General features: G+C 23.0%; 1 protein-coding gene across 10 annotated transcripts in view; it reads left to right on the top strand.

Annotated features, from left to right (window-relative positions):
* Positions 1–14,403, top strand: part of LOC129613774 (voltage-dependent calcium channel type D subunit alpha-1) — a 66,490-nt gene that overhangs the window by 31,045 nt on the left and 21,042 nt on the right. For 7 of the 10 annotated variants that reach the window (XR_008697334.1, XM_055527994.1, XM_055527992.1 and 4 more), the window contains one exon: positions 3,131–3,238. The exons of 1 other annotated variant lie outside the window; for it this stretch is intronic. Coding sequence is in view for 8 of the 9 variants with exons in the window: in XM_055527994.1 (XP_055383969.1) it covers positions 3,131–3,238 (108 nt within the window). In the remaining variant the exon portion in view is untranslated. Of the gene's footprint in view, positions 1–3,130; positions 3,239–10,204; positions 10,313–14,403 lie in introns of all 10 variants that reach the window. 2 more of the 10 variants (XM_055527995.1, XM_055527987.1) reach the window with 1 other exon arrangement.

Consider the following 14,403-nt stretch of genomic DNA (forward strand, 5'->3'; position numbering starts at 1 on the left):
CGGGTAAATGCAATACGCATAAATTTACAATTTTATATGAGTACAAAAAATTTTCATTACCAAAAATTTTTTTATATGAATTTTTATTCGCTTAAGTGGAAATTTTCTTTTTCTTTGAGAGATATATAATTCTGACACTTCTTCTACAAAACTGCAATCATTTTATTTCTTAGTAGATGAATACACTCTATTACGCATATTGTCACAACTTGCAAACAGCAGACATACAGCGTTGTCAAAACTAATAATTTTTTTTATTTTAATGTAATGAATTTTAAATGAATTTTTTGCTTTTTTCGGAATCACCTATATTTGCAAAAGAATAAACTAAATAATATTGATTTGAAAACCTTGAATATTGTTGAAAAAATAAAACTATTAAAAGAAATTCAAAATGAAACGAGAAAAAATAGAGTTGACCGTGTCAAGTCTGTGATACCAGTACGAAATTTTTTATCCATATACGACATCACAGCTTTTATAGTTTCTGAGATATATAATAATATAATATAATTAAATTAGAATCAGCAATGGCAACACAATTATTTATAATGCCAAAACAAGTACTTTATTTCTTTGATCTTTTTGAAAAACGGAGTTTTGCAGTTTTTTTCAACGTTTTTGAGTTTTTTTTTTTGTAAAGTTAACAGAATTTTTTCAATTCGTAATTTTTCGAATTTCGGAGCTACGAATGAAATTCATGATAAGACTGATTATTTTTTTAGCATTTTCATTTTCTTTGATAAACTTATAATTCTCATTTTAAATTAAAATTTTTGAGGAAAAATAGTATATACCATTTTCTTATTTCGTAGCACCAATATAAACATTCTCCTCTTGACAGTAACAAATATTCACTGACTGACAATTAACATTTGGTTTCATTTTAAATTTGAATTTGACACTTGATCAAAAACTTATACAGTACTAATTGTATTAAAACTTGAAAGTGCCTGTTTAAGTTATTTTTATTAGCTCAGTTATAGAATTAAATAAATGCAATAGAATTAAAAAAATTCGATAGAATTAAATAAATGTTAGATGTTTGTGAATATATAAAAAATATCTTAAAGAGAATTTATATGGAAAGAAATAGGGTTTAGAAAGAGAAAAAATTAAAATTTTGTAACTAATGATGGTAAATTGAGCAAGAAAGAGTTGGAAATACTAGTGCACTTTAAAATATTTTGGAAGAAACAAGCTTTAACATGTACATATAACGGTTGTTATAAAACAAGAGCATTTTCTTATTTCAATTAAATATTTGTAATAAAAATTGTGTTGAATTAAATTTTTTAATTAATGGAAGCGTTGCAATTTAAAATTGGTTTTTCAAATTGTGAAAGTGTGAAAATTTAATATTTAATTTAATAATGTGAGCTTATAAATTTGGTTTTTTAAAGTTGTGAATTCACTTTAATTCAAAATAATAAAAAAAATGGTAAAAACGTGTAAAATGAAAGCATACTTAGCTAAGAACAGCATTTCCATGTACATATTTGAATAATTTTCTCAATGGCTTCCGAAATTTTAAAGGTACGTGCCCTTTTTACTAATTTTGCATTGTAATAAATTGTTTAAATATATTTATTGATTTTAAATTGAATATTCATAATTTCAACAATAAAACTATAATTTATGTATGGATTAAACGTTTTCTTCGTACTATTAAATTCCTCTTATAAGCCTTAGTTTGCTTATTATATACATGCATATATATTTTTATAAATTATTATCATTTAGGTTTTATATTTTATGTAAGTAAATTTAATTGAATTTTTTAAAATATAAATACACAGTTGCAAAATTCGTATTACCGAAGTGAATGAAAATCCCCAACAAAGAATAATAGAATGATAAAATGTTAGATATGCAATTTGGGCTTAAACCAAGTTATACATATTTATAATTTGCAAACATAAAAAATTTTTCAGATATTGAGAAAAAAATTAGTCTTTAATATAATGTCTATATTATTTTTACTGTTTCAATCGAATATTATGATAAATTTTGAAGTATAGTAACAATATTACTATATTTTACGTACATAGATAAGCTTTCGGTTCTGGTAATCATCCTTGGCTCTTGAATACCCAATATAAGTTCATCGGTTCTTCTGCCTTGTAGTGGTTTTGTGGGTACAAAATTTGATTAATTAAAATTAACGAGTTAGGAATTTAAGAATGCTTTAAATCCTTTACATCCTTTAAAGGATATTTATTTTAATTCAGCAATTAGAATTATTAACATAAATACACTGTAAATTGTTTAATAAATTATGTGATGTTGTATAAATTAATTAAAATTTCAGCAGATTAAATTTGTTTCTAAAATATCTTTGCGCGTTAATAAACCCTTTTATTAATTAAATTTTTATTAAGTCCGTATCATTATTTCATTTTTAATTCAACTCTAATCTAATACTAAGGATGTGTCCACCAAAAATCTAAATTTAAAATATACTTACAATCTAACATTTAGTAGATAATTTATTAAAACTTTGGTAGATGTGATCTTGATAAGGTTGGAAAGTTTACAATGCGTTGGGCAATTTAAGAAACATTCTAAATGCAGATTTTATATGTCAAATTGATTTATATTCAATAATTACAATATTGTATTGCTGAATAAGATCAGTTGATATAAGATTTAAATTTAGAAGAAGATGATCGACAATAATTATTTTAACAACTAATAAAAGAAAAATTACGACATAAGATTTTAAGGAGGATAGAAATTTTATCCGATTGCAATTTTATTTCTTTCATTTTATATTGCGGCTTTATGCCACTGCCGTCTCTATTGTCATCAAAAATTACTAACTAATTGTTACGGTTTATAATAATATTATATAGCGTCATTTTAAAATTGCAATAAATATATTTTATTGCAACAGAACTCTGCGATTACAACTTACCATGGGTATTTCTGCAATTTTGAAGTCTTATGGATAATTTTTGTCCTTTTTCTAAAACAAATATTTAAATTAAAAAATTGATTTCGGTTAAATTTTTTTTAATTTTATTCTTTTTTCGTTTTGTTTATCTAATTTTTTTTTTTTTTTTCGAAATATGTTATGTGATTTGATAATATTTAAACGAAATTATTAAATTTCATATGTAATATGTAGCACGTTGTGCAATGTGTTATTGTTGCGGTAAAAACAATCGGCAATATTGTTTTAGTGACGTGCCTACTACAATTTATGTTTGCTGTAATTGGAGTACAATTATTTAAGGTAGGAAATTAAAATTTGGTTTTAGAACAATAAAAAAAAAAAAAATAGAGACTTTCTGCATTGGTATTCAGAAATGCAAATGTGCATGTATGTAAGTACTACACATAAATACCTGATATCGGAATTACCACGAGCAATACGACTTACTGTGTATCTCACTACATAATTCAGCAATTATTTCTCATAATACATATTGAATTATATATGTATAATATAAAAATATAATTCCGGATATCAGAGAATGTCATAAACACTCTGTTTTAATATATGTACATATGTACATATTCAGTACGGTGTTTCTATATACATACATCCAGTTATAAAAATTAATAGCGTGGTACAAAAGTGTAATCGCAAAACGCGATTGCAAGCAAACATTGACACAAAAATATCTTCTGATATGATTTTGATCTTTAATGGTACTGCGGATTTCCCTATTTTGATATTTCTCTTATAAGTTTATGACATTGATTGCATTTTTTTATACCTCAGTTTTCTATTTTTTTTATTTTCTTTTCTTTTTTTTTTGTTTTTTTTTTCATAGCTGTATTTTTTCTTATTTTTTTGTTTTATTTCTCTATGTTTTTGTTTTCTTTTTTTGTCTCACAACTTTGTTTTACTTTACACACATTTTGTTATTTATTCTTTTTATTGTCCTTATGTTGTTTTTTTTTGTTTTGTTTATGTTTTTCTTTGTTTTTATATTTTTTTTCCTATTTTTTAGTCCCAAAAACACAAAACAAAAACAAACAATATTTTTCCATCTTTTTTTTTCTTTTTTTGATTTTCTTTTGTTATTGTTACATTGTATACAATCCGTATGTACATATTGTAAATATACATAATAATTATTTTAAGTATGTATATGTTTGTGTATATGCTACAAGTTGCAAGCTGGAAAAAAAAACTTTTTTTTTAATATTTGAGGTACCTACATATTTCAAAATGCCTGACTATTCCCTGGTCACTCACATAATAGTGGAACCAAGCAAAATAGTGCATTATTTACACAATAAAAATGAATGAAAAATGTACATACGCAAATCACGATAAAATCGTGTAAATTCACAATTTATGTATGTAGTAGTGTTATACTACGTATTGTATGTAGTATTGTTTTATTAATTGAATTTATTAAATAGAAGAAGTTAGCGATAAACTTAAATATAGTAATTACATAAAAAATTTTTGTTTTTCTGTTCAAACTCAAGAAACTTGAAGATTTATTTAAGATTACGAATCAAATTTAGTACTGTTATTTAATAAATTAATTGAACCCTGTCAGAAAAACCTAATTGATTTCTCTGACGGGGAACTTTATTTTAAATAATGACTGCACTAATATTTAAATCTGTATCTTTTTACGATTTAAATAATTTCAACTTAATCAACTCAACTCAACTTTCTTCTTAACATGAATTAAGTGGTAGTTAGTGAACAGTTTTGAAATCCATGGGTTAAAAAACTTGTTAAGTAAAAAATCAAATTTTATACAATCAATATTTTAGACTTAGTTTGATAAATTCTTTCAAATACATAATAAAATATAATGAGTAATCTGCGTAATAGAGTCGCTGTCATCTGTGTGAATATCAAAATTTATGATTAAATTTTGTTTCATGCACCTACATACATAAATCAATTAAATATTTCTTTCAAATAAACTAAATAGATATACATAAATATTTATGTACATAAAAAACTTCTAAAAAAAGATATGTAAATTGTATGCATATAAGTATATAATATATTTTTTTCTTTGTTTTCCTATAATAGTTTGAAATATTATTTTTCTTATTTACAAAAAAATAAAACACTTATTAAATCCAAATTGCAATAAATATCGGCGCATTACTGTGTAAGTCAGCTAAATTATTGCTATTTGGAGGATGTCATAGTAAAATGTCCTTTTTTTCTGTACATTAAAATAAATCAAAATGATTATATATTTACAATTAAAGAAATTAAATTACAAAACTATATCATTACCGCAAATACAGGATGATTTTCTCATTCGAAAATACAAGATTTATCAGAATTATGGTAATATTGCATTTTTGCCGTATTTCAGTTTATACTTGTGCTAAATTATTAAATATTGGTTAATTTAACTCAGATGTTAAATTCCGTGTGCACACACATATATATATATATATATATATATATATATATATATATATATATATATATTACAGAATTGAATTTAAATTTAGAGATTTCCTCATATTATACTGGAATACGAATATATTTACATAATTTGTTCTTGTGGCAAAGTGTTTTACTGATTTCTCCTGTGTTATCTATAGTAAATTTAAGAGTAAATTTCAATTTAACCGAAAATATTTGTTAATATTATTTAATCTACAATATAACGGTAGAAATAGAGATACTTATATAATCATTTTGATTTTAGTTTTACGTTCTTTTTATCTACTTTATATGTTTTAAGTTTTGTTTTTTATTTCTTTTCTTTTTTCATTGTTTTTTTTTTTTTTGTTTTATATTTTTATAGATTTACTTACTTTCGTTTAAATTTTTAATTGCATAAAAATCAACGAAAAATAAATACAAAAGCAAAACAATTTTTATATGACTGAATTGTTTGTTAACTTACATTGCAATTATTAAGTCAATAGTGTGCCACAAAATTAAGTATATATTGTATATATACATGAGCCACATAATTGTAGGAATAACGTAATGTATAACACACAGCACTTTATAATAACAACAACAGTATAAAAATAATAATAATACTGCATTATAATTTTTCTGGTTTCTTTAAATTGCAAACCCTGACATTCATGATATACTTTGTAATCATGAATGAAAATAAAACGTTTGAAGTAGAAATTGTTGAAATGTGTATCAGGGTTGTGTTTAAAATGTATTTGATGTAAATCTATTGTACTTCAAATATTTGAATAAAATATTAATTCTCTTTATGCTTCAAAACTCAGCAATTTCATAATATAAAATGATCATAAACTAAAATAAATATGGAATCAAGGGTTAATTGAATGCAAAAATTTATGAATTTAATTTTCATATTAAAATGTGAGTGGCGTATTAGCATACTCGTATTTAAAATGTTAGCAATACGTGCTATCTAGTTAAGCGAAAATGTTGCAGACGATTTTGAAAATGCCTTTTAAATGCTTCTTTTCAATTTTAAGGGCGTTAATAAGCTTTTATTTGATATACCTAGAAAAATTGTAAATTTGGCTCTTAGTAGAGTTTCACTTTGTTCCATCCGAAATCCCTGAATAATACGTTTCATTATAATTATACCATTTTTTGTAATTGAATATTTCTTAGTTAAACAAAAACCTGATAATATAGAGAGATGTTGGAATTCAGTATAGTACTGTTTTAAATATACAATCTTCAGCTTATTGGGTTGTGATTGCTGCCTGCTAGATTGTATAACAATACAGTACTATTGCATTTTTAAATCAATGTTTTATTCTTTTAAATTAGTTGTTGCTGTTGTCAGAATTATGATAAAGTATAAAGAAAAAAGGAAATTAATATGTTGCACGTTGATTTAAAAATTGTTAAAGAAAAAATCGTATTCTTATAAAATTCAGCGATTAGTTTTTATATGGGCTTAATTTTGCATTTTAGAGTGGATACAATTTCATTGCAATATTTCAAAAATATACATAGTTGTATATTGTAAATGTCAGATGACCTATATGTTTACACTATAATGTATTATAATACTGCTAAAAATGTGGTATTAATGTCAGCTCACAAGTTGTAATTGCCAGTTTTACAATTTTTGTAATTTTTGAAGCTCCCCAAATGTAGGCTGTCATGATAAATTGTTGGAAGGACAATGATTTCTTGTACATATACCTAATACGTCTCTTATTATGTATATTTTATATGTTTTTCTTTTTTATTTATTTTTTTGTTTGTTTTTGTTTTCTTGTTATCAAATACAGAAAATTTTCCTGTTTTTTTTTGTGATTTTGTAGTACTTATAAAAATTGCGAAAATGTATTTCATCCAAAAACACTACTATTCTATTCAAAAACACTATCACCTACACACGCACACAAATATTGTATTTATAATTATGCATAAAAATTTAATTATAGTGTGTTATTTTAGTTGTTTTTTTTTCTTTTTTCTGTTTCTTTTTGTTTTCTTTATATTAATTAGTCTTTTGTTTTTTTTTTATCACTTTTATTTTTTGATTTTCAAGTAAAATGAAAAAAAAAAAACATCCGTGACTTCAAATTTTCCGAAATGATTGTATTGCTACACCAATTTAGCAAAATAAAACTTACAAACTGAATTGTGTGTATTAATGTTCAGTATTAGTGCAATTTTGAAGTCAAGGTGTACATAATATGTAATATGATACAAAATATTGCAAAAAACTGCTAAAACGGAAACTGTTGTATATATTATTTATATGGGATGAAAAACTTGTAAAAAGTATTTAAAATTTTATTTATTTAAAATCGGAATTTCTAGTTTTTTCTGAATTATAATACATAATATGTTTAGTTAAAACTATGTATTTAAAACAAAAAGATAATTAATATTTGTAAACCTAGTTAGTAAAAAGAGTCAAAAAATGTTAGAAATTCTAATAAAATTATTAAGAATTAAAAAAAAAAATCTAGGATACTTATAAAAACACGAAAACATTATTATTGTCACTTTTTTGTTTTCCTTGTTCCATATGGAATAACGGGCGCAATAGGAATTGGAGTTCATTAAATTTTAGCGCAACGTCACCTATGTGTATCCTTTTAATACCATTACACTTAATATATCATAATAACAATTTTATAAAATAGATTATATGTAACTTTAAAACTGCCGAAATATTGTATTAATACAACAATTCAGAAATTACATTCTATAAACTGAATTGTAAGTACAATAATATTGTATTAGTGCAGTTTTGAAGTTTATAGTTCTGCATATATTAATTTTATACATGTAAATAAGTATTATTTGACATTCGATAGTATAGTGTTGTACATAAAGATCATTAAAAGTCTAGTAAAATACTTGTTGTTGTAACGCGATTCAGCAATTTATCACTGAATAAGCAGAATTGTCTCTGGTAATGTAAAAAAAGAATAGTAATTCCCATTTCAAGACCAATTATTTTAAAAGTATGTTATTAAAAAAAAAAATAGAATTTTAACTAATAATCAGTTTGTGAATCAAAATTTAATTAAAGTGTGTTATAAGAGATTAATAAATAGATGAACGGTATATTAGTATACACTATTGTTTTAGCATACTTAATGCTTTTTATTATTGTTATTTACAAAGAGTATAAAATCGCATTTTGAAACTTGTTTTGCATACTATGTCCTTTTACATACTATGTCTTCTGACAAATTAGAAAATATTTTATTAAATTTCCCGTAAAGAGATCATCAAATGTTATTAATTTGATCATACAATCATAGTATATTGCTTACTATGATCCTATATATGTAGAAAGTAACTGAAAAGATTCTAGCTTGTGACATCGAAAAGTTACTGTATGTAATTGCATTACATACAGTAATGTTGTATTTACTATGCGTACACAATTTTATTAAAAATTTTAATTATACCTACTGAATCGTGTAATTTGTAGTGAATGGATATATCTTAGCAAAAATAAAATATTTGAGTACAGTTGGAATTCATTTACCTATGGAAAAATATTCGATGCTAACGTTCTTTTGTTTTTTTACTGCATTCTTGATTTTTAAAACACAATTAAACGCATCACACATCACACAATGCAATTCATTTCATGCGCAAAAATTATATATTTATACATACATATACGTACAAGTATATGAATAAGCACATAAATACAACACATAAATATCCTGACTTAAAAAATTGAATTTTGTGTGTGTATAAATGCAAAATGCTATAGAAATTTTAAAGTCAGAGATTTTTTTTTTTTTTTTGATGTGATAATTTTGATTAATATATAAGCAAAGTACTTACCACAATAAAAATTTTTATTGTTTTAGTTTTTTTTTCTTAAAACCACCAACCACCAACCCCTATACTTTCTTGAAATTATATCTTTAGTATTGGGTAGTGTTGCCAATATTATATAAACGCTCTTCATTCCTCTACAATAGTTTTTTTTTTTTCACTACAATTCGAGTTCTCTAATTATATACATATCAAGAAACCTTAGAAAATTTTTTTGTATCTTGCAATAAAGTGATTGTATATGTTGTTACTCACTCTCTCTGTTAGGACAGTTTTTATAATTACATACTCTGTATATTATGTTCTATAAATTAAATAAAATAAATTAAATATATATTTATATATATATACATATATACATATATATTTATATTTTTTTTAAATATTATTTTCCTTTCTATTTTCATTCCATTCACAATTAAAAAAAATTGAAAAAACTGAAAAAATTGAAAAAAAAATCGATCAATTGAATTTGAACATTAAAAACAATCAATAAATACCGATTTGAAATCCTGTGTGTGTGTTCATCTAAAATCGAAAAATCAAAAAAAATCACATATTAAAATAAAAAATCTTTTTATCTACATACCAAATATATAATTGCATTACATACATACATATATTTTATATGTACATAACCATATATATACATATATATATATATATAAAATCAAATTAATTAACTTTAATAATGAATTGAATTTGTATTCGAAAAATCATACCAAACTCTGACACGGACGCGTCATACTGCACATATGACATTTTGAATATTACGTCATAATATGTATGTCATTTAATATTATTGGTTCAATATAATTCGACATGTATAAAATTTTCTATGAACGGAAAAACTATAAAAAAAAAAAATAAACAAACAAACAAAAATATTTAATTCAATTCATTATTTTAATTATATATATATATATATATATATATATATATACTTATGTGCATATGTGTATATATATGTACAATATAACATATATACAGTATGTGGTAAAATGTGTCATTGTTGCCATTAAAACTATTGGTAATATTATGTTGGTTACTTACCTTCTTATATTTATGTTTGCCGTAATTGGGGTTCAACTTTTCAAGGTAAATTTTTTGTGTGTTTTATGAAACATACATATTTTTTTTTATAATTAAGTTCGTGTTTAAGACTTGTTTAATTTTTTTTATTATTATTAATTAATTATTATATATATCATAAAAATCTGCTGTAAGAAAAAAAAATGAAAATTATTAAGAAGAAATAAATTTTAAATCGGAAATGTCATTAAATGACGAGTACATTTTATATATAGAAATTAATTAAGGGTTAATTGATATTTTTTTTATTTATATTTTTTCTACAAGTCTATTTAGGATTTTATATACAAATATATTTGGATTTATGAAATATGCAATTAATGTTTCGGAGAAATGAAGTAGAATATCTATCCTTCTGTATAGAAAGAAAAAAAAAACTATACCGTTGCCTAATGTTTCAGAGAGAAAAAAGTGCAAAGTGTAAAAGATACTTAAAATTTATCCCGAACAAACTTTCAGAATAAAATTGTATAAAACAATTACCTTAAATTGCCCTCTCTTAAAATCTCAATCGGTTAAATCAAATCGTTTTTCAACTAATTTTCATACAGAATTTTTCTTTTTTTTTAAACAAAGTGGCAACTCGGATAAATTTCAAGTTTTAAAATGTAGACCTTGTAAAGCTTTTGATAAGTACATGTATGCTATGTAGACTTTTTTTGGTTTAGGTAATTTGATTTACTCCATTTATTTGATTCAAGTTTATTCAATATTTTTAAATATCTATCTACATTGTTTTATGTATACAATCGTAAATTTTTTGAGGGATTCGGATTACGGGCAGGCGAAACGATCCCTCCCTCTCTAAATTTTTTTGCAGCTTTTCTTCTTTTTTTCTTCACTCCGTGTATATAATAATTGTTTTATAACAATATTAAAACTATAAAAATTTTTAATAATTTCTATATAAATTAACTTTGATATTTCCGATTATAATAAACAAAAATAATAAAATAAATAAAATTTAAATATCAAATTAAATTTTTTTTTCTGTTATTTTTTTCTTAGATAACGATCTTACAATATATATGCATATATAAATATTAATATATATATAATATATATTTAAAAATATATATTTATATATATATTTATATATATATATATACGTATATTTTAATTATTAATATTATAAATCGACGTATTTATTTTAATTGCCTTGTTTCGTTATATATACCATTATATAATAATAATTTTGTCACGTGCAATTTATATAATCAAATAATTTGAATGTTTTTTCTTAGTTCTAATACTCTTATACATAAATATAATTTTCTGCTAAGTAGCTAAGTATTGTGACTTAAAAAAACAGTCTTTAAGTATACAATACATATATATATATATATATATATATATATTATGTACATATTGTATGCTTATTATATATATCGTCGGCTGAGAAATAAAACAGCGTATAAAAAAAGGTATAGTTTTGAGTAAATCGCGTTTGAAGTTTTTTGCAAAATGAAAATGAAGTTTCGAATCTAAAATCTTCCGGTCGTCATCTTTGACTATCCTGAAAAGTTATGTTAAACATTTTTGGGGGAATAAATAGTTTATTTGCATAAATTTGATTAAATAAATTTTTGTAGATCTTAGAAAATTAGAGGTTTGAAATTTCTTGGTACTTCTTACACTATTTTATTTTTGGTAGAAATTGTATGAAGAAAGTTATACACTGTTTCATTTTAATTTTTTTGTATGGTATACACCATTTCATTTTTATTTATACGTTATTTTATTTTGTAAAAAATTAGTATAATTTGAGAAACAAAATTAACATTACATACTTTAACTCAACGTATGAAAATATAAACAGGTATTTTTATCGATATTAATGTAACATGAAAAGTCGTAAACAAAAATAAATAATATTAACATAAAAGATAATTCAAATGTACATTATTTCTACTTAAAATTTTGAAACTTAGTTTTAAAAATTAATTATAGCTCTTCAATCTCGTCTTCTGAATAGCTTGGTTCGTTTAATTTAGATAAATTATTTTTAGATGAGGCTTTTTCTGCCAAGTTTTGATAAAATGTTACTGAATGTTTCTAACTAAGATTGATTGATCATGTTTTCATATTGCGCACATGAAACGAGTAACTAAATTTTGTATTAAAGATTATTTTATAAGTATGCTAGCCAACTTTTATGTGTATTTTATAATACTTAAGTTAAGTTTTTTTGGAAACGGTTTTACCATAAAATGTATAACAAGGCGTAAAATTTTTTCGAGACATTCGCGGTCGTTTTCTTGTATATACTTTGTGTGTGAAAGTATGTTTTAGAAATAATCTTTTCTTTCCATAATCACCCAGCTTTCAATACGAATTATTACTATTAATTCTTGCATCTTAAGGAAATTTTTCAACGCAATTGTGTTGGCAGTTGCAAATTCCGTTGTAACGTTCTTTTGCTTTGAATTCTTTCTTTTTTAATTTTTTTTATTGCTTTTTTACATTTTCACTTAGATTAGTACTTTCTAAAATTTTTTCGAGTAGTGTTTCCGGTGATGTAGGTGTAATGGTTTCATTATCAAACGTTTAGTCTATAAAACATTCTGTAAGTTTTTCTGGTTCCGCTTCACCCGTTTCAGATGCTGAACTCTTGCTAGGTTCATAATTGTCATCAGAACCAGAAGAAAAGTCTGTAATAGAATTTTCTGGTGACTTTTCGAAAAATGTTACCACTTCTTCATTAAAATTTCACATCATTAAAATTTTTATTCCTTTTCTTTTTGAGTAACACAACAAAATTATTTTAATTGTTGTAAGTATAAAATTTTGCCTTAAATTATTAATTATTTGCTTCACTTATTAAAAAAGTTATAACTTTAAGTTCTGTACTGATCAACAAAATCCAACAGAACACTTATTTGTTAAAAATATTTGTCTTATACATGAAGATGCATATAGAATTAAACAAATGTAAAAGTATAATGTACATATGTACGTTTGTTTTGTACGCTGTTTTATTGTATTGTTTGCCAGGGAAGACGATTCAAAATTCAAAATTAAAGTAGTGTATAAGACAATATGAAACAGTGTATCAAATTCTTACACCGTTTTACTTTTCAGTTTATTGCAAAAATTTTTTTATTAAAATTTAAAAAGCGTGTAAAAGTAACATACACTTTTTTATTTGGTATTGAAATTAACAACTGAATGATAAATTTTCTACCAAAATAGTGTAAGAATTCATTACGTTATTTTAAATTTTGTAAAAAGTTACGGTTTGGCAATAAAACAAAGTAAACGCATTTTACGCTATTTTGTTATTAATTAGTTTCTAAAAATGCTTTATACAATATTTTCGTTTTTATTTAAAAAGTATGTTAGAATGAAAAGATAGAGAAATATAAAGTAACTCAACTTATAGAATCGACTATGGAGAATCCAATGGTGATAAAATCGGATAACGACGTATAAATGTTATACGCTGTTTTCTTTCTCAGCCGACGATATAATATATATATATATATATATATATATATATATGTATTATGTACATATTGTATACTTATTATATATATATAATATATATATATATATATATATATATATATATTTATATATTATGTACATATTGTATACTTATTATATATATATATGTATATGTATATATATACATGTATATATATATATATATATATGTATTTATATATATATGTATTGCAACGTTTATGTTTACTGTTTGTAATTTTGAATAGTTCATTTTTCATATATACGTACATTTATAATCAAAAATAAAACTAATATTTGCAAAAACTTTCAAAATACCAATAATTTCTCTATTGCTGCTGCTGTAATACAATTTATTGTATACTTCTTTTAATAGTATAACAGTTTTAAGTTTTATACTCCTACTTCATTTGTTTTCTTTGAACAGTATAAAACTTTTAAAGTTTTATATATTTCATGTTATTAATATGTATATATATAACAGAATTTCCATTCAAATAATGGCGACATATTATATTCAATTTACAAAATATAGATATGCCCATTTAGGAATATAGGATATAATTTCTCTTCTGGGGATTGAAAAGTAAACTTTTAAAAATAAATGAACTATTCAAAAAATATATACATAA

The sequence above is a fragment of the Condylostylus longicornis genome, unplaced genomic scaffold, assembly GCF_029603195.1.
Source record: "Condylostylus longicornis isolate FDR11 unplaced genomic scaffold, ASM2960319v2 ptg000091l, whole genome shotgun sequence".
In the NCBI taxonomy this organism is placed as follows: domain Eukaryota; kingdom Metazoa; phylum Arthropoda; class Insecta; order Diptera; family Dolichopodidae; genus Condylostylus; species Condylostylus longicornis.